This window comes from Balaenoptera acutorostrata, chromosome 8, assembly GCF_949987535.1.
Source record: "Balaenoptera acutorostrata chromosome 8, mBalAcu1.1, whole genome shotgun sequence".
In the NCBI taxonomy this organism is placed as follows: domain Eukaryota; kingdom Metazoa; phylum Chordata; class Mammalia; order Artiodactyla; family Balaenopteridae; genus Balaenoptera; species Balaenoptera acutorostrata.
The window spans coordinates 48,765,248-48,789,600 of NC_080071.1; the positions used below are offsets into that span (position 1 = coordinate 48,765,248).

Here is a 24,353-nt window from a genome sequence, read left to right on the forward strand (position 1 = left end):
CAGGGAAACAAAAGCAAGCATATATAAAATCCTTGTTTTACAAATCAAACCACTACTATAACATAAAAGAGTTTGTCAAAGTAGTTACAAAGACTTCTTTGTAAACCATGCCGCTTCACATTTTGTTCTCATTTGGATTCCTTGTAGAATAGAGGTTTTTCATCATTAACTAATGGAAGTTGTGTTTACAGCCTCACTCCAATAACTTAGATTTAGAAACCCCCAAATTTTGAAAGAGTCTAAATTTCTAGATAAAGGAAAAAATATATATTGGCTAAAGGAAAGATTTATGGCCTATTCTTCTCAAGAATGTCCCTGGAAAGTTTGAAAACAAACTCCAATACACCTCCAACCATCGTCCTTCTCCCCTAGGCCTCTATAATGAAGAAATTGCGCACGAGGGATTTGGCGTTAGGAGTAACATCTGTGTCCAACTCTTTTCTAGATCTGGACCCATGTGGGCCAAGGCTAGATCACCATGCTGGACAATGGCATCTTTTGCAACACTACCCACAGGCGTGTCAACCTTGATAGGATAGCCTTACCTTTGGTCCAGGTAAACCATCAGAGCCTGGAAAACCACGATTGCCAGGAGCACCCTACAAAGGACCAAAATGTGATTCTTAATTGTGGATGTTTTTGTAATATATAATGAGTGGGTGATTTTTATTCTTAGTACTATAAGGTTTTAGGAGCTATGATCAACCCAACACAGCAATAGGTATGTATAAGAAAAAATAACCTGACTATACAGAAAGACATTTTCAATTTTGAAAAATATATGTAAGTACTGAGCCAAAATTATTCAAATCCAAAAATATTTTACCACTTCATTGTAAAATTAAACATAGAGAAAAACTGATACGTAGATATAGATACAAGAGGCAAAGAAATGGTACCGTCTACTGCAATCAAAATGTCAGCGATCGCAGGCACTAGTATTGTCTTTGATGTGAAGCCCTTTGCATTTTCCGACGTTCCATACAAAAGTAAGGTGATGTTGTTATTCCCCCTTTCAGACCTGTTTCACTAAAGTCCAGTCACAGCAACCTTTTCTGGTCTTTAAAATCACTAAGCCCTTTCTGGCCTCCGGGATTTGCATTTTTTTGTTTCCTTGCTGGCTCATCCTAATCTTCAGATCTTAGCTAGATGCCATCCTCTCAAAGAAACTTATTTCCGAACCACCTAACCTAATGACACACTACTGTCATAAGTTACTCTCTACCACATCACCCTGCTATTCCCTAAGTGTATATGGCACTTATTAAAATGTGTAATTATATTTTTATTTACCTGTTAACTTGTTTATTGCTTACCTCCCCACTAAACTATTGTTTACTAGCCCCCACATGAAGGCTGGGACCATAGCATTCTTGTTCACTGATGTATCCCAAGCACCATATATCAAATTGGCATAGAGCAGTTGTTCAGTCAATATTAGATGAATGAATGAATGAACAATGATTAGACAGTTGGCTCCCTGAATTCACAGATAGCCATACTGAACTGTGCAATGCACCTGCTAGCAATTCTCTTAATTCCTCTAGTTTTCCTCACTATCCCAAAAGTTATTCATGTAATTCCCCCACAACTATAAGAATTTATTCAATCATTCAAATTTTACCCTTTCTCCCACGGGGCCTGGAGGACCAACTGTTCCTGGGTCACCTCGGGGACCTCGTTTGCCTTCTTCACCAGGTGGGCCTATTGGACCCTGAATACCATGTGGCCCCTATTGAAAACAGAAGGACAGATACCAGAAAGAGCCATTTGACAAGGGAGTTATAGTCAAAAGATTCATTTAAATAAGTCAGTCACAAATTTTAAACTATATTAAGCAAACTATTTCCATCCAAAAAGTATTATAATTCTCGCTGTCATTATTTGAAGTACTTGAGTATTTTGGGCTTACACTTCTGGATAATATTCATGTTCTTCTTATCATTTAAAAGAAATAAAACCTTACCGGTTCCCCTTTTGGGCCAGCTTCTCCTTTGAAACCTGGAACTCCTGGATCACCCTAAAATAAAAACATCGATAATTGTAAGAACCAAGATATTTATCCAGCCCAACCTGCTTTAATTATTACAGTGAATGGGTCTTGAAAATTTTCTGCAGCTGAGTCTGTACTGAATCAGCAGTATAATAATTTTTTTAAACTATGCAAATCTTGTAGAATGTGTGTGAAATTTTATAAAATCCAGTATAGTTAGGTAGTAATTTGTATATTTTACAGGGGTTTTTAAAAGACTTACTTTTAAAATCTTGTTTTTAATCATGCATAGTAGGATAATTAGAATTATTCAGTTATTATTCCAATTTGATAAAAAAATTTAGAACTAACAATAACAACTTCAATAGATAAATCTATTTAGAGTCTATTTTAGGAAATAGATTTGTTCACCCAAAATCAAAATAATTTTATATCTATGCTCTATTTATTGAGATTTGACAAAACTTCAAATAGGGCATTTTATCTTTAGAGTATTCTAAAGTTTTGGGTATGTGTGTCTTTATAATACCAATTGTACTATAATTTGTGGGAACCAGATTGCTAGATTGAGAACATGATAAAATCAAATGTAAAATACCAACAACACGCATGTTTTTATAAATTTGTCACTAGCATTTAAACAGGATTTATCAGCACGATCAAATTACTTAGATCAGGATCTTAAATATTTGTTTTAAGTAGTAGTAGGAAACAAAGTTTTGTTATATATCAAGCTAAAAGATACATAAGCACAACTTCTCAATGTGTTTATTTCTTAAGAACTAACCGTAATATTTTTACCAATAGATAAATATATGAATATAAAATATACAAATTTATAGAAAATGTGGAAACTCGTTCAATATAAACAACACGTTGGAAGCACTCTTCAAGAATAAATCTCAAGAAATAGCTGTTGAACCCATTTTAGCCAAGTTGTCATTATAAACCCCCATGAAAACTCCGTATTTCCCCATACTGGCTTGCAAAGTGTCTCCATATTTGTTATGCAACTATTTATAAAATTCTATGAGGTGGATCATGAAGTTATGACCTTACTATTTTAAACAAAAGAACGCTAAAATTTAACATAGTGCAATAATTTTCCCCTTTGAATTTAAACATGTAAATTGTACATTAACATTTGGCTTCCACTTTACAAAAATTCCTACCTTCTTTTGCCTCATTCAGATAAGTCACATTATCTATGTTTCACTGTTATCTCATTACATATTATTTCTCTGGCGATCTTAGTTGTATTACACTAATGGATGATAATTCTTTGATGGACATTACCGGTTGGCCTCGAATTCCTGGAGGTCCAGTGCTACCCTGAGGTCCTGGAGATCCAGGGGGCCCTGCTAAGCCAGGAGGACCAGAGGTACCCGGAGAGCCCTATTGGAATGCAAGAGTAACATGATGAGCAGAGACCTAGGCACAAGTCTACGGTCACTGTCCAAAGGATTGTATCCATTTGAACCTCATGTGGCATAAATGAAGTTAGTTACTCACTGTTGGGCCTTTGGCACCAGGCGTACCATCAGTTCCCACTGCACCCTAAAAGATACAGGAAAAGTTCATGAAATATTAAGCCATATCTAGGGTGGTATTCAGATGTCCACCCATCTCGCAAAAGGAGGCAGAAAAATTACCAAAAAGAAAGAAAGGAAAAATAAATCAACCACCATTATATTATAAAAATCACTTTTATGACTAATTAATTCCCTTTTCCACAAAATAGACAAAATTCGCAGAGTTGACAAGGGACATTTTTTTTTTCATGAGTTCTAAACACTCATTCAGAATTGAAAGAAAATATATTAAAATATGTTGCCTCTGTTCAAAAGTTATAAAACATGTCCAGCTTTCAGTGATAATTTTTAAATATACTAGGAACTTACAGGAAGACCTTGAGAGCCAACAGGACCCGGTAGCCCAGTTTCACCTCTTTGCCCCTGAGGACCTTCAGGGCCTCGTGCCCCAGTGGGACCTGCTTCTCCCTAAAGGGGTATGAGGAAAACGTTAATTTAAGAAAACATAAATGTGGTGTGTTTCAAAGCTGACTGCTTATTTGGAGTTTTACATTTTACACCCAATCATTTAAACGAGTCAAGAGCACAGAGTAGTTTCCAGGGGTGTGTGCCTAACTTAGCTTAAGGGATGGACTCACTTCCCGCCACTCTGGATGTGATGAGGCCCACAGCATGCAGAGCAGAGCAAACTGGTCAAGGTCACCTGATAGCCACCCTTGTTTCAACCCAAGATAGGGATTCAGATAGTAAATAAAACTACAGGATGCCTGGTTAAGTTTTAATTCAGATAAACAACAAATGATTTCAGAATAAGTTTGTCCCATGCAATATTTGGAACACATTTATCCTAAAAATGCATTCTTTATTTATCTGAAATTCAAACTTAGCTGAGTTTCTGCATTTTATCTAACATATTAGGTACCTAATGTAAATCAAATCCTAGAGGGAATCCCTATTATCCTTCACTGAAATACAAAGAGCTAGACGTGAAAGTTTATTCTTCATCTAGAGAGCCAGAGACCCTGGAAGAATATTACAGGTATGGCAGAATTTTGGCCAAAAACAAACACCGGGGGTGGTGGTCTTTATGTTGGGGGTGGTGGTAGGACAGGGAAACAATTTCTGAAACAGTTTTGTGAGGTGTTTGACTTTATTAAGGAGTTTTCAGTAGCCAACAGCCCGTACTAGAAAAACCCAGGAGGAGAGGGAAGTATCCAGAGTGAACTACTGTATAAACTATGATGGCTAGTGAAGTCTTAACTAGAGGCCATAGTAGGAGCAGAAACCACTTCCTGCTAAGTGAGAGTCCTGGGCATTGTGAGTATTCTTTCTTGAATTCTCTAGCCAGAGCTCGGTGTGAGGGTGGAGAGTCTCACAGAGAGAGAGAGAGGGAAGGGATTTTGCCTATTTTGATTGAGGTACACAGGGAGGTTGGGCCCTCCAAGGTCAGAGTCAGTGGCAGCAGACTTAGGACTTCAGGGAGCAGATCAGGTACAGAGGGGAACTGAAGAAGGTCCTACTCGGCTGAGCTCACAGTGAGTTCTCAGTTAACGCAGGGACTGGTTAGTGAACCAACGGAGGGCACCATTTTAAAATAAAGCAGTCACACCCCTGTGGCACAGAATTTAAAGTCAGCGTTAGAGAGAGCCGAAGAATAATTTGACTTGATGACTCTCACATTTCAAAGAATACTTGAAATGTCAACTAGAGATTTTGTTTGTTTGTTTGTTTCGAAGTTCAAATCCAATCTGAGTGGCCCCACTAACAAGAAGCGTGGGCCTGTACTGAGGGCATCCTCTGCCTCAGGCACTATGCTAAGGGTTTGCATATTTTCTCACTTAATCTTCAATAAAATTCCTTGAGAAAACAAGATTTAGAGAGGTGAGGTGACTGGCCACGGTTATTTTTGTACAGCAGAATCTTGTGAGCAAATCCCTTCTTCGAGATGAAGAAAATTATTGCCAAAGAAAAACCGGGTGTGAGAAAAATCAAACGTATTGTGTTGTTCAAAGTTTGAAGGTAGTGTTCTGAGTTTATTCACTAATTTAGCTAATATAATCTTAATAACCTCCCACTGTAATCTATGGATTTATCATCCAAAGTGTTGAGAGAAAGAACAAGTTGTGACTCACTACAAATGTAAATCATCCCAGCAGAATACTTCAATCCATTCCCACATGGACAGCCAAATAGCCTCCCCACACGTTCCATTAATGATTGTGTAAGTTGAGGGGTGGAGGTGGGAAGAAGGGGGGCAGAACTGGAGGCCAATACTGTGTGGCCTTTTGACCACCTCTGATTTATTTTACTCTCCTATTGTTTAGAACATTCTGCTATTTACTACTGCCAGGCACTGTATCCAAGAATGGAGTTCCAATTCAGATTAAACTCTTATTCCTCACAGCTGTTACAACTGTCTGGTGTTAGAGTCCTATTGCAACAGATTCTTTGATACTACAAGTGTATGACTATAAGTAATTCTCTTTTACTTACTTATTATATAATAATATCATTTTTTTCATTTTCTTTTTTTTTTTCCCCTACCATAATGGACATTGAGAATACGCTAGGCTCTTTTCCTTAGTTAAGAGCGACTTCCACACTCTTCAATGAAAGAAATAACATTATTTACTTTGGGATTCAGGTACTTAAGTAATTTATGTCATCAAGAGCTAAATATAGTAACATCTTACCTTCATCCCAGGATTTCCTGGAAAACCAGAGGAACCAGGTATCCCAAGAGGACCCTATTAAAAGAAACCAGAAAAATGATTAGACATGTATTTTAATTAACATGAAATCTTTTATTCTGTACTTTGACATATAAGAATAATCCACTTAGTACTTTAAAATCACAAAGATAATAATATAATTTTATCATAAGAACCTTACAAAATTGATATGAAATTGTGCTAAAAGACATGTCCAGTGGTATTAAACATAACAGAATTTCCTAGTTGTAGCATACGAGAGTCAGTCACAAACACAAATTGTTTGAAACAATTGCTTCTAGAGAAATTACTTTCTTTGTGTTAACCAAGTAATAAGGATAGTTTTTAGAAAGTTACACATTGTACCAAAATCTAGGGCTTCACTTTATAAAAATGATGATTAAGAATCATCTGGATATTTTGGAGTGATTTTTTTCAGGCTAATAAAGAGTGAATATGTGTCACTATACTACATTTGGGAAGGCATGAATAGAGTCTAAACCACTGATTTAAAGGAAATGAGTGTAAGAGGAATTTCATTCTAGGTTATCCTGATTCTTCTTTGAGGACTGTATTTTAAATCCATCAGTTTTGCATTAATAACAGCCCTTTTAAATTACACTTATTTTTCCTCCCATAGTTTGTTTCCTTTTTGTGAGTCACAAGGTAGAAAAGATCTTAAGGGCAAGTAATTTCAAATCCGATTTACCCAACTAGTACTGAATATTTCCCTGAGCTCATCGTGTTTTTCACCTATCCATTGTACGGACCATGCTGTATTCTTGTTCTTTTTGTATACTCATCTTTCAAGACTAAGCTTAAAAGTTGTACCTCTCTAAGTCTTTCTTGACATCTTTGTCTCACTACTGGTGTCAGTACAGGTAGGTTCCCATACTTCAGGTTGCTTTCCCTATTACAGCAGTTAGCAATAGCATTATGCTACAATATCAATTGATATATCTCTCTTCTTTGATAGGGCAGGTTTCAAAGACAAGTACTATGTGTTTATTGCCTTTCTGTTCCAAGCACCTGGGACACAGTAGGTGCTTTGTAAGTGGTAATGAATGTACAAATGGAAGAATGAATGAATAAATGAATGAATGAATATGAAAGTAATACACTCACCATTGGCCCAGGTTTTCCAGGCATACCATGTGCACCTCGTTGTCCCTAATTAGGAGAAGAGGCAAGATAACAGTGCATTTTCTACAGTATTTGTTGACAATTCATTTACGTTATAAAAATTTCTATGTTAAAAATTGGAGAATGAATATTAAGGTTAACTGACAACTTTACCTAGGTTAATAGCAATAAAAATACACATTTATACAACATGGGTAAAGTAGCAATATGCACATCTATCCTTACAGCAATAAGAAAGAAAAATCAAGACTGGAAATATAAACTGATTAAAATGATTCTTTTTACTTGAACGTGTCACCTTCTATCAAATGAGCTCAAAGACAATGCAACTTTGAACACCAGGCTCTTCTTAATAGCCAGAATAACCCAGAGGAAGGAATGTGCTCCATGTAAAACAAAAACCTAAAGCACATGTGCACACACATGTACACACACACACACACACACACACACAAAGGAAATTAAGTAGTAGTGAATGCTGCGGGTGTCACCCAGATCCCCCTTCAGCACAGAAGTAATCATTCTACCACTGCTGGAAGTGTTGTAAGCTGTGATGGCTCACAGTTGAGACCCTCCCCACAAATTGCTGAAAGGAGTTAGCTATCCCAAGGTTATGCCCTTCCATGGTCAATGCAGTGGTACAAAGGATTAGTCCCCATTCAAAACAGTCTGAAGAGCCATCCCAGCTCCACTGTTCCCATGGAATGGAAGACTTATGAAGATTGAGGTCTCTGTTGCAAATGTAACACAGTTTAATTTCTCCCTGTGGCAAATCCTGCTTATTTTATTAATTTCTTCATAGGTGTAGTTTCTTTCTTTTATTAAAAAATAAATTTATTTATTTAGTTATTTTTGGCTGCGTTGGGCCTTCGCTGCTGCAAGCGGGGGCTATTCTTTGTTGTGGTGCACGGGCTTCTCATGGTGGTGGCTTCTCTTGTTTCAGAGCACAGGCTCTAGGTGTACGGGCTTCAGTAGTTGTGGCTCGTGGGCTCTAAAGAGCAGGCTCAGTAGCTGTGGTGCACGGGCTTAGATGCTCCACGGCATGTGAGATCTTCCCAGACGAGGGCTCGAACCCCTGTCCTCTGCATTGCCAGGTGGATTCTTTTTTTTTTTTGAATTTTATTTTATTTATTTATTTTTACAGCAGATTCTTATTAGTCATCAATTTTATACACATCAGTGTATACATGTCAATTTCAATCGTCAAATTCATCCCACCCCCACACCCCGCCGCTTTTCCCCCTTGGTGTCCATACATTTGTTCTCTACATCTGTCTCTCAATTTCCGCCCTGCAAACCGGTTCATCTGTACCATTTTTCTAGGTTCCACATATATGCATTAATATACGATATTTGTTTTTCTCTTTCTGACTTACTTCACTCTGTATGACAGTCTCTAGATCCATCCACGTCTCAACAAATGACTCAATTTCATTCATTTTTATGGCTGAGTAATATTCCATTGTATATATGTACCACAATTTCTTTATCCATTCATCTGTCGATGGGCATTTAGGTTGCTTCCATGACCTGGCTATTGTAAATAGTGCTGCAATGAACATTGGGGTGCATGTGTATTTTTGAATTATGGTTTTCTCTGGGTATATGCCCAGGAGTGGGATTGCTGGATCATATGGTAATTCTATTTTTGGTTTTTTAAGGAACCTCCATACTGTTCTCCATAGTGGCTGTATCAATTTACATTCTCACCAACAGTGCAAGAGGGTTCCCCTTTCTCCACACCCTCTCCAGTATTTGTTGTTTGTAGATTTTCTGATGATGCCCTTTCTAACTGGTGTGAGGTGATACCTCATTGTAGTTTTGATTTGCATTTCTCTAATAATTAGTGATGTTGAGCAGTTTTTCATGTGCTTCTTGGCCATCTGTATGTCTTCTTTGAAGAAATGTCTATTTAGGTCTTCTGCCCACGTTTGGATTGGGTTGTTTGTTTTTTTGATATTGAGCTGCATGAGCTGTTTATATATTTTGGAGATTAATCCTTTGTCCGTTGATTGGTTTGCAAATATCTTCTCCCATTCTGAGGGTTGTCTTTTCGTCTTGTTTATCGTTTCCTTTGCTGTGCAAAAGCTTTGAAGTTTCATTAGGTCCCATTTGTTTATTTTTGTTTTTATTTCCATTACTCTAGGAGGTGGGTCAAAAAAGATCTTGCTGTGATTTATGTCAAAGAGTGTTCTTCCTACGTTTTCCTCTAAGAGTTTTATAGTGTCTGGTCTTACATTTAGGTCTTTAATCCATTTTGAGTTTATTTTTGTGTATGGTGTTAGGGAGTGTTCTAATGTCATTCTTTTGCATGTAGCAGTCCAGTTTTCCCAGCACCACTTATTGAAGAGACTGTCTTTTCTCCATTGTATATCCTTGCCTTCTTTGTTATAGATTAGCTGACCATAGGTGCATGGGTTTATCTCTGGGCTTTCTATCTTGTTCCATTGATCTATGTTTCTGTTTTTGTGCCAGTACCATATTGTCTTGATTAATGTAGCTTTGTAGTATAGTCTGAAGTCAGGGAGTTTGATTCCTACAGCTCCGCTTTTTTCCCTCAAGACTGCTTTGGCTATTCGGGGTCTTTTGTGTCTCCATACAAATTTTAAGATTTTTTGTTCTAGTTCTGTAAAGAATGCCATTGGTAATTTGATAGGGATTGCATTGAATCTGTAGATTGCTTTGGATAGTATAGTCATTTTCACAATATTGATTCTTCCAATCCAAGAACATGGTATATCTCTCCATCTGTTGGTATCATCTTTAATTTCTTTCATCAGTGTCTTATAGTTTTCTGCATACAGGTCTTTTGTCTCCCTAGGTAGGTTTATTCCTAGGTATTTTATTCTTTTTGTTGCAATGGTAAATGGGAGTGTTTCCTTAATTTCTCTTTCAGATTTCTCATCATTAGTATATAGGAATGCAAGAGATTTCTGTGCATTAATTTTGTATCCTGCAACTTTACCAAAATGATTAGCTCTAGTAGTTTTCTGGTGGCATCTTTAGGATTCTCTATGTATAGTATCATGTCATCTGCAAACAGTGACAGTTTTACTTGTTCTTTTCCAATCTGGATTCCTTTCATTTCTTTTTCTTCTCTGATTGCCATGGCTAGGACTTCCTAAACTATGTTGAATAATAGTGGTGAGAGTGGACATCCTTGTCTTGTTCCTGATCTTAGAGGAAATGCTTTCAGTTTTTCACCATTGAGAATGATGTTTGCTGTGGGTTTGTCGTATAATGGCCTTTATTATGTTGAGGTAGATTCCCTCTATGCCCACTTTCTGGAGAGTTTTTATCATAAATAGGTGTTGAATTTTGTCAAAAGCTTTTTCTGCATCTATTGAGATGATCATATGGTTTTTCTTCTTCAATTTGTTAATATGGTGTATCACATTGATTGATTTGCATATATTGAAGAATCCTTGCATCCCTGGGATAAATCCCACTTGATCATGGTGTATGATCCTTTTAATGTGTTGTTGGATTCTGTTTGCTAGTATTTTGTTGAGGACTTTTGCATCTATATTCTTCAGTGATATTGGTCTGTAATTTTCTTTTTTTGTAGTATCTTTGTCTGGTTTTGGTATCAGGGTGATGGTGGCCTCATAGAATAGGTCTGAAGATTGTTCCTTCCTCTGCAATTTTTTGGAAGAGTTTGAGAAGGATGGGTGTTAGCTCTTCTCTAAATGTTTGATAGAATTCACCTGTGAAGCCATCTGGTCCTGGACTTTGTTGGTTGGAAGATTTTTAATCACAGTTTCAATTTCATTACTTGTGATTGATCTGCTCACATTTTCTATTTCTTCCTGGTGCAGTCTTGGAAGGTTATACCTTTCTAAGAATTTGTTCATTTCTTCCAGGTTGTCCATTTTATTGGCACAGAGTTGCTTGTAGTAGTCTCTTAGGATGCTTTGTATTTCTGCAGTGTCTGTTGTAACTTCTTTTTCATTTCTAATTTTATTGATTTGAGTCCTCTCCCTCTTTTTCTTGATGAGTCTGGCTAATGGCTTATCAATTTTGTTTATCTTCTCAAAGAACCAGCTTTTAGTTTTATTGATCTTTGCTATTGTTTTCTTTGTTTCTATTTCATTTACTTCTGCTCTGATCTTTATGATTTCTTTCCTTCTGCTAACTTTGGGTTTTGTTTTTTCTTCTTTCTCTAGTTTCTTTAGGCATAAGGTTAGATTGTTTATTTGACATTTTTCTTGTTTCTTGAGGTAGGCTTGTATAGCTATAAACTTCCCTCTTAGAACTGCTTTTGCTGCCTCCCATGGGTTTTGGATCGTCGTGTTTTCATTGCCATTTGTCTCTAGGTATTTTTTGATTCCCTTTTTGATTTCTTCAGTGATCTCTTGGTTATTTAGTAACGTATTGTTTTTCCCCCATGTGTTTGTGTTTTTCACGTTTTTATCCCTGTAATTCATTTGTAATCTCATAGCATTGTGGTCAGAAAAGATGTTTGATATGATTTCAATTTTCTAAAATTTACTGAGGCTTGATTTGTGACCTAAGATGCGATCTATCCTGGAGACTGTTCCCTGTGCACTTGAGAAGAATGTGTAATCTGCTGTTTTTGGACGGAATGTCCTATAAATATCAATTAAATCTATCTTGTCTATTGTGTCACTTAAAGGTTCTGTTTCCTTATTTATTTTCATTTTGGATGATCTGTCCATTGGTGTAAGTGAGGTGTTAAAGTCCCCTACTATTACTGTGTTACTGTCGATTTCCTCTTTTATAGTTCTTAGCAGCTGCCTTATGTATTGAGGTGCTCCTATGTTGGGTGCATATAGTTTTATAATTGTTATACCTTCTTCTTGGATTGATCCCTTGATCATTATGTAGTGTCCTTCCTTGTCTCTTGTAACATTCTTTATTTTAAAGTCTATTTTATCTGATATGAGTATTGCTACTCCAGCTTTCTTTTGATTTCCATTGGCATGGAATATCTTTTTCCGTCCCCTCACTTTCAGTCTGTATGTGTCCCTAGGTCTGAAGTGGGTCTCTTGTAGACAGCATATATATGGGTCTTGTTTTTTGTATCCATTCAGCAAGCCTGTGTCTTTTGGTTGGAGCATTTAATCCATTCACGTTTAAGGTAATTATCGATATGTATGTTCCTACGACCATTTTCTTAATTGGTTTGGGTTTGTTTTTGTAGGTCCTTTTCTTCTCTTGTGTTTCCCACTTAGAGAAGTTCCTTTAGCATTTGTTGTAGAGCTGGTTTGGTGGTGCTGAATTCTCGTAGCTTTTGCTTGTCTGTAAAGCTTTTGATTTCTTCATTGAATCTGAATGAGATCCTTGCTGGGTAGAGTAATCTTGGTTGTAGCTTCTTCCCTTTCATCACTTTAAGTATATCATGCCACTCCCTTCTGGCTTGTAGAGTTTCTGCTGAGAAATCAGCTGTTAACCTTATGGGAGTTCCCTTGTATGTTATTTGTCGTTTTTCCCTTGCTGCTTTCAATAATTTTTCTTTGTCTTTAATTTTTGCCAATTTGATTATTATGTGTCTTGGCATGTTTCTCCTTGGGTTTGTCCTCTATGGGACTCTCTGCACTTCCTGGACTTGGGTGGCTATTTCCCTTCCCATGTTAGGGAAGTTTTCTACTATAATCTCTTCAAATATTTTCTCGGGTCCTTTGTCTCTCTCTTCTCCTTCTGGGACCCCTAAAATGCAAATGTTGTTGTGTTTAATGTTGTCCCAGAGGTCTCTTAGGCTGTCTTCATTTCTTTTCATTCTTTTTTCTTTATTCTGTTCAGCAGCAGTGAATTCCACCATTCTGTCTTCCAGATCACTTATCTGTTCTTCTGCCTCAGTTATTCTGCTATTGATTCCTTCTAGTGTAGTTTTCATTTCAGTTATTGTATTGTTCATCTCTGCTTGTTTGTTCTTTAATTCTTCTAGGTCTTTGTTAAACATTTCTTGCATCTTCTCGATCTTTGCCTCCTTCTTTTTCCGAGGTCCTGGATCATCTTCACTATCATTATTCTGAATCCTTTTTCTGGAAGGTTGCCTATCTCCACTTCATTTAGTTGTTTTTCTGGGGTTTTATCTTGTTCCTTCATCAGGTACATAGCCCTCTGCCTTTTCATCTTGTCTATCTTTCTGTGAATGTGGTTTTTGTTCCACAGGCTGCAGGATTGTAGTTCTTCTTGCTTTTGCTGTCTGCCCTCTTGGCAGGCGGATTCTTAACCACTGCGCCGCCAGGGAAGTCCCATAGGGTGTAGTTTCTGAGAGCACTCAGAAAACAAATTTCCTGCACACAAGTCTGCTTTAATGCCATTTCCTTGGAAAATTGACCCGTATATCATTGGTGCCAGAGGTAGTCAAGAAAGCCTATGCTAAAATGGAGTTTTTAAGCTGGATTCCTCCCTGGCCAGCTGGCGATAGATAGGGTATGGATTTCTCTTGGCATGCTGTAGTGATGCAGTAGTAAATATTGTCTCCAGTAGTGAACTCAGATAGGGTACAAGTGTAAGGGAATGGGCTATGGGTGCAATAGCTCAGGCATTTGAGAAGGTTTAGGGGATGTAACAATTACAAAGTTAATGGAACTGCATGGGTCTTGTCGAGTGAATCCATTGGAGAAAGATGCTGAAAGGCTGATGGTAATTAATCATCAATATAAATCTTCTTAGCAGCATTTAAAAATATTGTCATCTTCTACAACCAGAGGGAAGAAAAAGTTGAAGATTAGGCCCAGGACTTTATGATAAAGGTTTAAGTGCTCTTGAGAAGGTTGAATTCTAAAATGTGGAAAGTCTGCTATGCCATGGTCAGGGCCCTTGATTGGAGGGAATGGGACCTTGAAATTTGGCATTGGGATATCTTAAGAACTTTGAAATCTCTAATACCCTGAAGCCTCTGGGCCTACAGAAGTGGTCCTTCCCACCACTAACAGCTTATACTTCTCTCTTGCTTAAAGATGAAACAAAGGCCTCTACTTTACCAGACAACATATGCCACTACCACCACCACCACCACCACCTGCTCCTCCCCTGGCCACCAGACCAACAACTAGCATCAAGTCACAGAATAACTGCATTGAGGAAATGCTGTTTCTGATAAAAGAGTGAAGAGACTATACACCAAAAAATCTATAAGTCCTATACATCATGTAGAGGCAGAATCCAAGAAAGAATGTATGGGATTAGGTCCTGAAGGTACTGGATCAAGAGGGACAGGATATAAAGCTGGAGAATTTTAATGATTTGGAAGCACTCTCCCATAATACATATTTAACACCCTGATAAAGACCCTGGGAAATGTTGTTAACAGGGACAGTAGTTCTTAGAAACTTGGAAAGAGCAATGGCACACACTAAGTGAAGTAGAAATGCTGGAACTGCCTGGGCAGATGGTAGAATAAAGCACAGAGAAGTGAACACAGTAGATTGGATATAATATGTATGGCTGGATAAGGCAATAGCTGACTATATTCTACAATATTCTCTACATTTCCAGAGGAGACCCTGCCTGTAAGTGATTAAGAATGGCCTAGTGAGAGGGTCTCACTTCTCCTGAATCAAGGCCCTGATTTTGGTACCATAGAGAAGCACTAAGGTGGTTGTCTTCTATGGGATAATAGTAGGGGATGCTATAAACCTGGGAATTTTAATTATAATGGGGATGATAGGATATCAAAATAACAGAGGCCAGATGGCAGTCCTTAATTGTCAAAAGAAAAGTGGGTGAAATATAATGAACTGCAAGTTTTTGAAATATTAGCAAGTATAGCCTGACTTTCAGAGAGCTGTGATGAGAATGAACAAAATAACGCTCCCCTCCAGGTTCAAGGTAGATGGACAGACAGCAAGAGAATTTCTCAATCTATACAATTAAAATCAATCAAGAGAAGATGACCAGGAGACTCTAATCTTTAAAAGGGTTTATTCATAGTACTTACCTTTTAGGATTGTGATGAACAAGAGATAAAGATATTTAGAAGAATGCTTGGCAGATAATAAGTGCTTGATAAATATTACCTGTTATTATAATGTGATTACTATTCCAAAGTCTATGATTCTCCATGCTGCTAAATGTTTTTATTATTTCTTAAATTCTGTATTAAAATAAGGAGGCAACAAATGTACTTTGGTTATGTAAGATGTTAACTTTAACAGAAGGTAGGTATAGGGTACAAGGGTACATGGGAACTCTCTTCTATTTTTACAACTTTTCTGTAAACTTAAATTTGTTTCAAAATAAAAAGTATAAAAATTACAAAGTAGGCAACCAGTATGTCATTCTCATTTAAAACGCATATTCAGTAAAGCATTTGAGAGAGTTGAAATACACATACTTACAGGAGCACCCTGTGGCCCAAGTCTCCCTCTCTCTCCTGGCATTCCTCTTGGGCCCTGCAGATGAGAGAGAAACATCTCTTGAAACATCTTACTTGAATTTCTAGGGTAGTTTGATTTCACTACTCAAATCAATCAAGACCCATTATAATTGACCTAAATAGATTTCACTTAACCTAGCTTTAATGGCCTAAATCTACAATAATCCTGATTTGATCACTGGGTACCGAAAAAGAATAAGGGTATTCAACAAATAAGAAAAACAATGTAACGCAGGAAGCCTTTTCTATTTGAAGGGGCAATTCTTATAGTGTGCTTGCCTTTCAGCTGATAATAAAGGATTATTTCACCGGCTAACATATGTGCTCTAGGTCTTTTGTTTTTTTTTCATTTAAACATTCTCTTAGTATTATCTAAAAAAGCAAAGAATTAAATTGATACGTACCATTGGACCCATGGCACCCATTGGACCAGTAGGGCCAGCTTCACCCTAAAGCAAAAATGAGATCATATTACAATATGGGAAACCTTCAATTGATATTCATATCATTCTGTTCCATGTGTGTGTTATTTTAAAGGTTTATTTTTCAAAGTGAGCATTTGAAAGGTATACTTTCAATGAAGGACCTCAAAATTCTCCTGTAACACCTTTTCTCAAAATACAATGGAAATTTAGTTTCTACAGAAATAAGTCTAAAATAAAACTGGGGATTTAAGCAAGATTGATAGAACTATCACACCTAGCCACATTAATTAGAATTTAAAAACTAATTATTTGTCTATGTCTGATAATACTTTAGGTCAAGTAAAATTTTACAAAGCTAAAATTGACTGTAATATTCCTTTAAGATCTCTTATAGGAAGCTTAGAAATGACAAATTTAAAGCCAAATGCTTTTTCACATATGTATTTCATCGTACTTTCTACTAAAAAGTCATCTGCACTTCCTGAATGTCCTCTTTCCCTCTAGAAGCATAAATAAATTTGGGAAAGAAATGATGGCCAAGAGGCCCTAGAATTAAAAAGGTACTAAATAATGGGACTAATGAACCATCTAAACCTCTCAGATATTTTTAAAGAAGAAAAAAGAGTAAATGTGTTTTAGAGGGTGGATACATAGTGCATCTTTATATAAAGATAACAGCCATCCTACATTGGTAGAAACCCAGTGCCATGGTGGCTGTTCTTGGTGGCAAAATTAAGTCATGTTGTGTATCCTGCTAAATCTATTGCCACTCATCCATGAAAGATTATATTTATCTATTAAATTTATCTACTTAACTATTCATTTTTTATACTCCTCTTTCCTCCAGAACTATTTAAGGTGGTCCTGAAAAAAATTTTAGACTTGAAGCAGAACAGAAATGCTATAGTGGGGTTGTATTGAGATACTATACAATTACCTTGGAACCGATTGCTCCAAGTTCACCTTTAGGGCCTTCAAGACCTTTGTGTCCCTGAGAAGAAAAATATAAATTTGTATTTTATTGCTTTTTTGAGCCTCAGAAATGTAAAAGAAGAACCAAAAATAAGCTCACAGAAAGTACTTTATGAAAACAGATCTCAGATTTACAGTTGTTACTCAAAATGTTTCCAAATTCTCAACCTTCTTTGAAAGTCTATTCAAAGAAAATTAAAGTAGGGTTTCCCTCTTTAAATAACGTTTTCAATGTGCAATGTTCTCACCTTTCAAATTTTTGTGACTTCATAGAAATTTATTTTATAGCAACAAATAAAAAACCTATGGTGGCCTTAGAGAAAACAAATAATTATAGAATTTATATAGTTATAAAATATGGTTTATATCCAGGAGTGATGTTCAAAATATTTAATAACTAGTATAGGAGCAAGCATTCTAATTATAAGCTCAACCACTCAAAACAGAGGCCAGTCAATGTACACTGAGTGAATATCAACCATGCTTTCAGATAGATAGATAGATATGTAATTTCTATATATGTATGTAACATAATAGTTGCATATTAATTATCCTGAGTTATAAAGAGAGAAGCATTCTATAGACTTCCATGTCTGAGTTGGGCTGAGTTGGCTAGGCACCCCCTGTGATCTAGTGCACTTTTTAGTATTGTGTCGTTTATTCCACTATATAGTAATTGCCTGTTTTCTTAACTGAATCTCATTAGCCTGAAGCTGAGAGTCATGGACATTTCTCATTTATCACTGTTTTTTCTTTTATAGCACAGTATTCATAGTATTCGCAGTATTACATAGTAAGAACTCAAAATACATTTGTTTATAGAATCAAATGAAATGTAAAACAAAGCATTGTGATTTTGGTAACTGCAGATGACTACTACAACCACAGCCAGTTAAGGGCAATTGACAAATGGAATTGTAAAGATTTTGAAGGTAATGCTCCCCAGACCCTACTCTATAAGCCACAGTATCTAAAAGGATTACAGAGGATTGAACTTACTCGGTGACCCTTCAGGCCTGGAAGACCAGGAGCCCCAGGAAATCCTCGAGCTCCCTGTTGAGGTTAAAAAAAAAAAACAGATAAGGCATTTCAGAGTCATTAACTGCATAATACACTTTTTTTTCCAAAAAATATCTGGTACATAGTTTTTCACTAACAAACCTAAGGAAAAAAAGGAGAAGTATATTTTTACCTGTCAAAATACATCTAGGTGATCAAAAATTAGCAAGGCAAATGGAAACATGTCTTACACAGAGACACGGATTAATGCCAGGTATTGATTTGATGACATTTTAAAATTTTCAAATTATATCACTGTATTATAATTAATAAAGAATAAACAACAAGAAAATAAACCTGAGTCAACCTGCTCAGTGTCTGAATCAAGTAGCTCAAGGTACAGGAAAAAAAATCCGAAGAACTTAAGGAAAACTATGTTTTCCCGCCTTTATATTGTGTTTTATTTGTGGTAGAAGAATAAATGTATGTGTAGCAAACCAATATGATTTATTTTTTCTGAACTTCTAAGTATTAGCAGCAGATTATGATTAGAAAGATTATATTAAAATGTGATCAGAAATTTTTTTAAATAAAATGTTCAGAAGAAGCTTGTGGATTTGTGATTGTTTAAAAAACTGAGAAAATGAAATATCCAACAGAAAAGAAAGTCAAGAAATACGAAGAGAATGGGTTGGTTCCTTGACTCAGTTTCTTCATTTCTGTTAATTCTATGCATCCTTCACCTAAGCATATCAAATAAAAAAAAAATAGAAATCAAACACTAAATAAAATCCAAACGGCATGACTATTTTGAAATGATGCTTGAAACTTTTTACTCATACCCTCTTAAAATAGATAATGACCCAGTGACTTAATTATTCACTTATTCTGGTTGACTACATTAATTAGGTTTTGAACTGAATGCTATTAATACTGCCACCAGTAGACTGAGCACCTTGATAGCACAGACTGATGCTATCAAATATTATCAATTATTATTATTAATCTGCATATCCCTGGCACTTAGCCTTATGCCTTAGTAGTGGGCATTCAAGAATAAGCATTGAATAAACAACTGAATGAAGAAATGGTTTAACATTCATCATCTTTTTCATCTTCTTGACATTCATGGTGGTTTTCCTAAATCTTTCTTAAGGAACTTCTCTTGTACTAGCACAATCTAACAAGCAAAATCCTTCTGTTCTGTATTATCATAGACTTAACTTAAAGTTAACTGAATGAATAAATAACTCAATAAATGAAATTTGTATGATAAAAGCAAAGCAATAATTCCTCTGCGACCTCTTCCAGGGAAAATGTTTCTGTAGTGTTTTCTAGGGGGTTATCATAGTAAGGGCACGTCAAACCATGCTCTCTGAACAAATAAAGTTCCACTAATTCTTCTGTTTACACAGCCTGACTTATGAATTCGTTCACTTCAAAAACTCCCTTTAAGTTTTTCCACTGGAATGCTCCCCTTTACTGAGATTCATCTCCCCTCCATCCTGAGCAGAAACTCAGTATACATCCATCTAAACCTATAGGGGAATTTCTGAGCTATGTTATTTCAAATAATTAGTTAACTTTTGAGTTTTTGTGGTCTGCAAGGGAATTCTCATATGATTACATATCTTTAATATAACAAGAAAATAAACCAGATGTACTAGCGCTCATAAAATTTTTCTCATTCTGCTGACCCAAGACTGTCATCACACCCCAATCACACATCGTTGCATTGCACTCACAGAGTGCATCTGTGACATGTTGGCAGGGCACGTTTCCTCCCCGTGGAGGGCCTACGCTGTGAATAGGTGCAAGAGTGTAGCAGGGCAGGAGGTTCAAGCCTGGATTGGCTCACGTGGACATCCGTGCTAATGACTAAACCACATGTCTTTGTCTGCATGGACTTTTCAGGCTGATGGGGGAGGAAAGGAAAGAGAGAGCGGGGAACTGGGGAACTGGTTTTGTGTTTGAAACGAAATAATCCTTACAGCGCTGTAAATTCCCTTAAAAGATCAGCATTTATTTGTTTAAAAAAATCCTAGCATTGAACCTCATCAATTTTCAGGAAGTAAAGGGAGAATAATTCAGTATTGTTGGATGTATTGGGTGGCAGAAACATTAGGATATTATCGGAAATATAATAAGTAGGAGGCCAAATCAGTTTAGGGGATTTTGGACAAGGAAAAAGTTTAAGAGCAGGAATGTTAGAACATTTTTGCTTGCTTATCATTTTCTAATTTTCCCCATTGCCTGTGTAGTGCATCCTAGGGGAGGGCCTATCAAAGTAATATGAGTGAAGAAAGAAAGGTGGGGTCAGAGTGTGGCCAAGTGGCCCAGGTCTCGAATTCTGGTGGAACCAGTTGCCAGGGACTTCTCCCTGTAGTAAGCCAAGCGGGAAGAAAATAGCTGTATTAGCAGAGCTGGTGATCAGTACACCTTGTCATAAGATTTTAGGGGCCAGGACATCAATCAAGAATTTCAGTCAACAACAGGGTTTGGGAAAGCAGCCAAACAGGAATCTTGTCCACAATTTATTGTTCTAGGATATAAAAAACAAATCAATAAACTCTTTAAAGCAGTTGTTTTCAACATATGAATAATACAAAATTAAAAATACTAAAAATATCTTTAAAAGATAAATGGGATTGATATGTTGTGAAATTTAAGTAAATCAAGCTGGTGACTTAAATGAAAATTTGATACTCATTTTGGAAAGAATCCATGTTAGGTTATGATATAATTTTCTAGCTCTAGGAGGGTCATTCATATGGTGCCAATGCAAAGCAGGCAATTGGAATTAGCTATCACCCTGGCAAACCGTCCTGTTTCAGAATGACAGAAGAGAACATATCTTGGTGACAGTGCCTAATGCATGCGCAGGCAATGAATTGCGAGTTAATTTTAAATGTTCTTTATTTTTTGAAGTTTGTCTTTACATTGTTGTATTGATCAGTATAAACTTACCGGAGATCCTGCAAATCCTACTTCACCAGCTTTTCCATTTCTACCAGGCTCACCCTTTATGGAAAAAAAGCAAAGTAGAGGGAAGCAAAGAGGAATTAAAATGTTCTCTCCTGAGACTAAATGACAAATCAATTGCAGATAAAAAGTCTTACTTAGAAAGCTTACGCCCAATGCTCTAAGCAGTGTAAGAACACAGCTCTATTCCTGATGGCAATCCATTAGAGCAAGACAGTTTGTGGAGATTTCACTCATTTATCAGAAGAAGAAATAAATATAAATTATACTGGTCTCACCTAGCTCACCATTTTATGAACATCAAAATTTACACACACACACATGCTATGAAATTCTATATCAACATGTAGCACTGAATTAAATAAATAGTGCTTCTTACAATGATATGTGTCATTTCTTTCTTGTGATGAAAAAAAATTTAAGAACTACCAGAGATATTTTCTTTATGGCCAAATTCATTGTAATCCACTTAAACAGATCTCATGATACACAAAGAGAAAATATTTTCTTGGTTTAATGTCACACAGACGTTGATGGTTTACCCATAATTTTATCCTCAACTTTGGTACAACTAACAAAAGAATCCAGAAAAGCAAATCTGTTGTTACATCCTGTTCTTTGATCTTTGATCAAAGAACAGGGTGTTCTTTGTTCTTTGATCACATGTTCTTAATGTTAAAATCTGAAGTTTAGCCATAACTTTAATTAAAAATTCAATTAAAGAAATGAAGCATTTCTTCAAATGCTCAAAATTTCTTCAGTGCTCAAAATGAAGCATTTTGAGCACTGGAGAGCAATATTGACACTATTTTACTAACACTTTTTAAAAAATCCATTTAATGAGGGCCTCACAATGATGTTTCGGGATCAAAGCAATGTATTTTTCCTTAAGATCACTTCAAAAGCTCTACTACCAAAGGTTGTTGCTATTGTAACAATTCTAGTATCTCATGGAGAAATCATAATGGAAAACCTGAAGAATGCAGGCAAGGATACAGTACCTAATAATATAATACCATCAAAATTAAGAGCACTTTTAAATTTTGTAAAATTCCATTCTGACTTCTCCAGTTTTTAGTGACTTTAATGACAGAAATGGAGGAAATGAAATGGGAACCAATGAATAACATTCATGTTAACACTGTAGCTCCTTCTTAGCCTCTTTCAAAATTTCAAAGCAAAATGAAGAAAGGTAGCTTACATCTTCACCAGGTTTTCCAGGAGGGCCCTCTGGTCCACGTGTGCCAAGTGGACCCTAATAACAAAATGAAACAACACAAAAGGGAAAAAAAGAATATTTACCTATATTTACCCATACCCATCAATGATATAATCCAAAATATGGCTGCAATAAATGAAAATTATCATAGAAAATAACTTTATTAATATTCTGAATTTTATGTTGTATCTGTCAGATTATGTGCTCAACAGGAAAAAAGTTCACAAATGCAAGTATCTTAGCACTTTCTGCTGACCACATTCAAAGCCTCTGAATTTAAATACTCTGCCAAAAGAAACGTAGAGCTTAAGCACAGTCCATAACAGGCGGCTCCTGAACTGGACTGGAATTTCTTGTCACATTAGGAAAGAGCTGGTAATATAAATAACTCATGACATCATTGTAATGGTGGACCCATATTTAACTGGGTCTACATGCTTACTTGACATTTACCATTGGTCCAGGGTCACCAGGCTCACCAGGAGGTCCTGTAGGGCCAGTACCGCCCTAAAATTGAAAATAAATTATATATCTATATATAATTTATGTATAATATGTAAGTTATATAAACAAACCAAAGAAAAACATAATACTAAATCCTACACTCTCTGCAGTATAATGCAATTGCTCAAAATGCTGGCTCTACCACTCTCCACCTGTGTGACTTTGAGTGAGTTACTTAATCTCTCTATACCTCAATTCCTAATCTGTGAAATGAGAATAATATGGTGCCTACTTCATTAGGCTGCTATAGCTCTTCAGATAACTAATGCATGTTAAGAACCTAGAATAGTGCTGGCACAGAGTGAGTGTTCAATAATGGTAGTTATCTCCCTCTTCTCCTTCTTCTTCTTCATCAACTACAGTTGCCATTCACAATGGCAATAATATATAATAGCTTGAAGTAAAAGTCCACAACATGATAATGAAAATACGGTATCTTTGATTGAGCTAAGAATTCTTTCCTTTCTCTCTTTTGAAAAAATCATTTACTACTGCCTGTCAAATTGCTACAAACATTAAAATAGCTCTACATCACTATTTTATTGGTATTTGATAGGCTATAGAAAGAAAGTACAGTATTATATTCTTTTTAAAGGTTCGATGGAGTGATCATCTTCACTGTTATTTTTAATAATACCACATGGTGATGTCCTATGATCTGATTTCAGAGCTCCAGAGTTGGCACATAACTAATTATGAGAATTTTCACCATGACATGAGATAATGATGTGTTATTTCAGAAGCACAGGCACATAAAAATTCTTTGTATTGGAGATCAGTAACATAATGAAACCAGATAATAAAACTTTAACATCATGAAGAATCTATGAAAAACATACTGCATATATTTCTGTGAGTGAAAATTAACTGAATACATCCCATTCAGTGAGCATTAAAATATGCAATTCAAAGGTCAACCAAAAGCAGTCATGTCACAGAGACCTTATTTATAAATTTTTCTTTTATTGCTACAGTATATAATTTAATTATAAAAAGACTTACCTGCTGTCCTTGTAAACCTTGAGGTCCCCTTGGGCCAACAGGACCCTTAGAAACAAATGAGAAGAAAAGTTGCATAGTGTTCATGACAATTAGTTGAAAAGTTTCAAAAATGTTGAATCAGTGGGGCTTCCCTGGTGGCGCAGTGGTTGAGAATCTGCCTGCCAGTGCAGGGGACACGGGTTCGAGCCCTGGTCTGGGAGGATCCCACATGCCGCGGAGCAACTGGGCCCGTGAGCCACAACTACTGAACCTGCGTGTCTGGAGCCTGTGCTCCACAACAAGAGAGGCCGCGATAGTGAGAGGCCCGTGCACCGCAATGAAGAGTGGCCCCCGCTCGCCGCAACTAGAGAAAGCCCTCGCACAGAAACAAAGACCCAACACAGCTAAAAATAAATTAATTAATTAAAAAAAAAAAACAAAAACAAAAAAAACTAGAAACAGGACGTCTATAAGGTGATCCTTTAAAAAAAAAAAATGTTGAATCAGCTTTAGAATCTGGAAAAGTAAAGCTCTGACAGTGAAAA

The 24,353-nt window shown here is 36.4% G+C and overlaps 1 protein-coding gene across 1 annotated transcript in view; it reads right to left on the reverse strand.

The window, feature by feature from the left end:
• Positions 1–24,353, reverse strand: part of COL5A2 (collagen type V alpha 2 chain) — a 143,483-nt gene that overhangs the window by 31,598 nt on the left and 87,532 nt on the right. Inside the window, exons 9-24 of the mRNA XM_007196137.3 lie at positions 23,830–23,874; positions 22,777–22,830; positions 22,306–22,359; positions 21,090–21,143; positions 18,123–18,176; positions 17,089–17,142; positions 16,131–16,175; positions 15,689–15,742; positions 7,362–7,406; positions 6,219–6,272; positions 3,895–3,993; positions 3,506–3,550; positions 3,290–3,388; positions 1,967–2,020; positions 1,625–1,732; positions 546–599 (exon numbers count right to left, since the gene is read on the reverse strand). Coding sequence (XP_007196199.2) covers positions 546–599; positions 1,625–1,732; positions 1,967–2,020; positions 3,290–3,388; positions 3,506–3,550; positions 3,895–3,993; positions 6,219–6,272; positions 7,362–7,406; positions 15,689–15,742; positions 16,131–16,175; positions 17,089–17,142; positions 18,123–18,176; positions 21,090–21,143; positions 22,306–22,359; positions 22,777–22,830; positions 23,830–23,874 — 972 coding nt within the window. The remainder of the gene's footprint in view (positions 1–545; positions 600–1,624; positions 1,733–1,966; positions 2,021–3,289; positions 3,389–3,505; positions 3,551–3,894; positions 3,994–6,218; positions 6,273–7,361; positions 7,407–15,688; positions 15,743–16,130; positions 16,176–17,088; positions 17,143–18,122; positions 18,177–21,089; positions 21,144–22,305; positions 22,360–22,776; positions 22,831–23,829; positions 23,875–24,353) is intronic.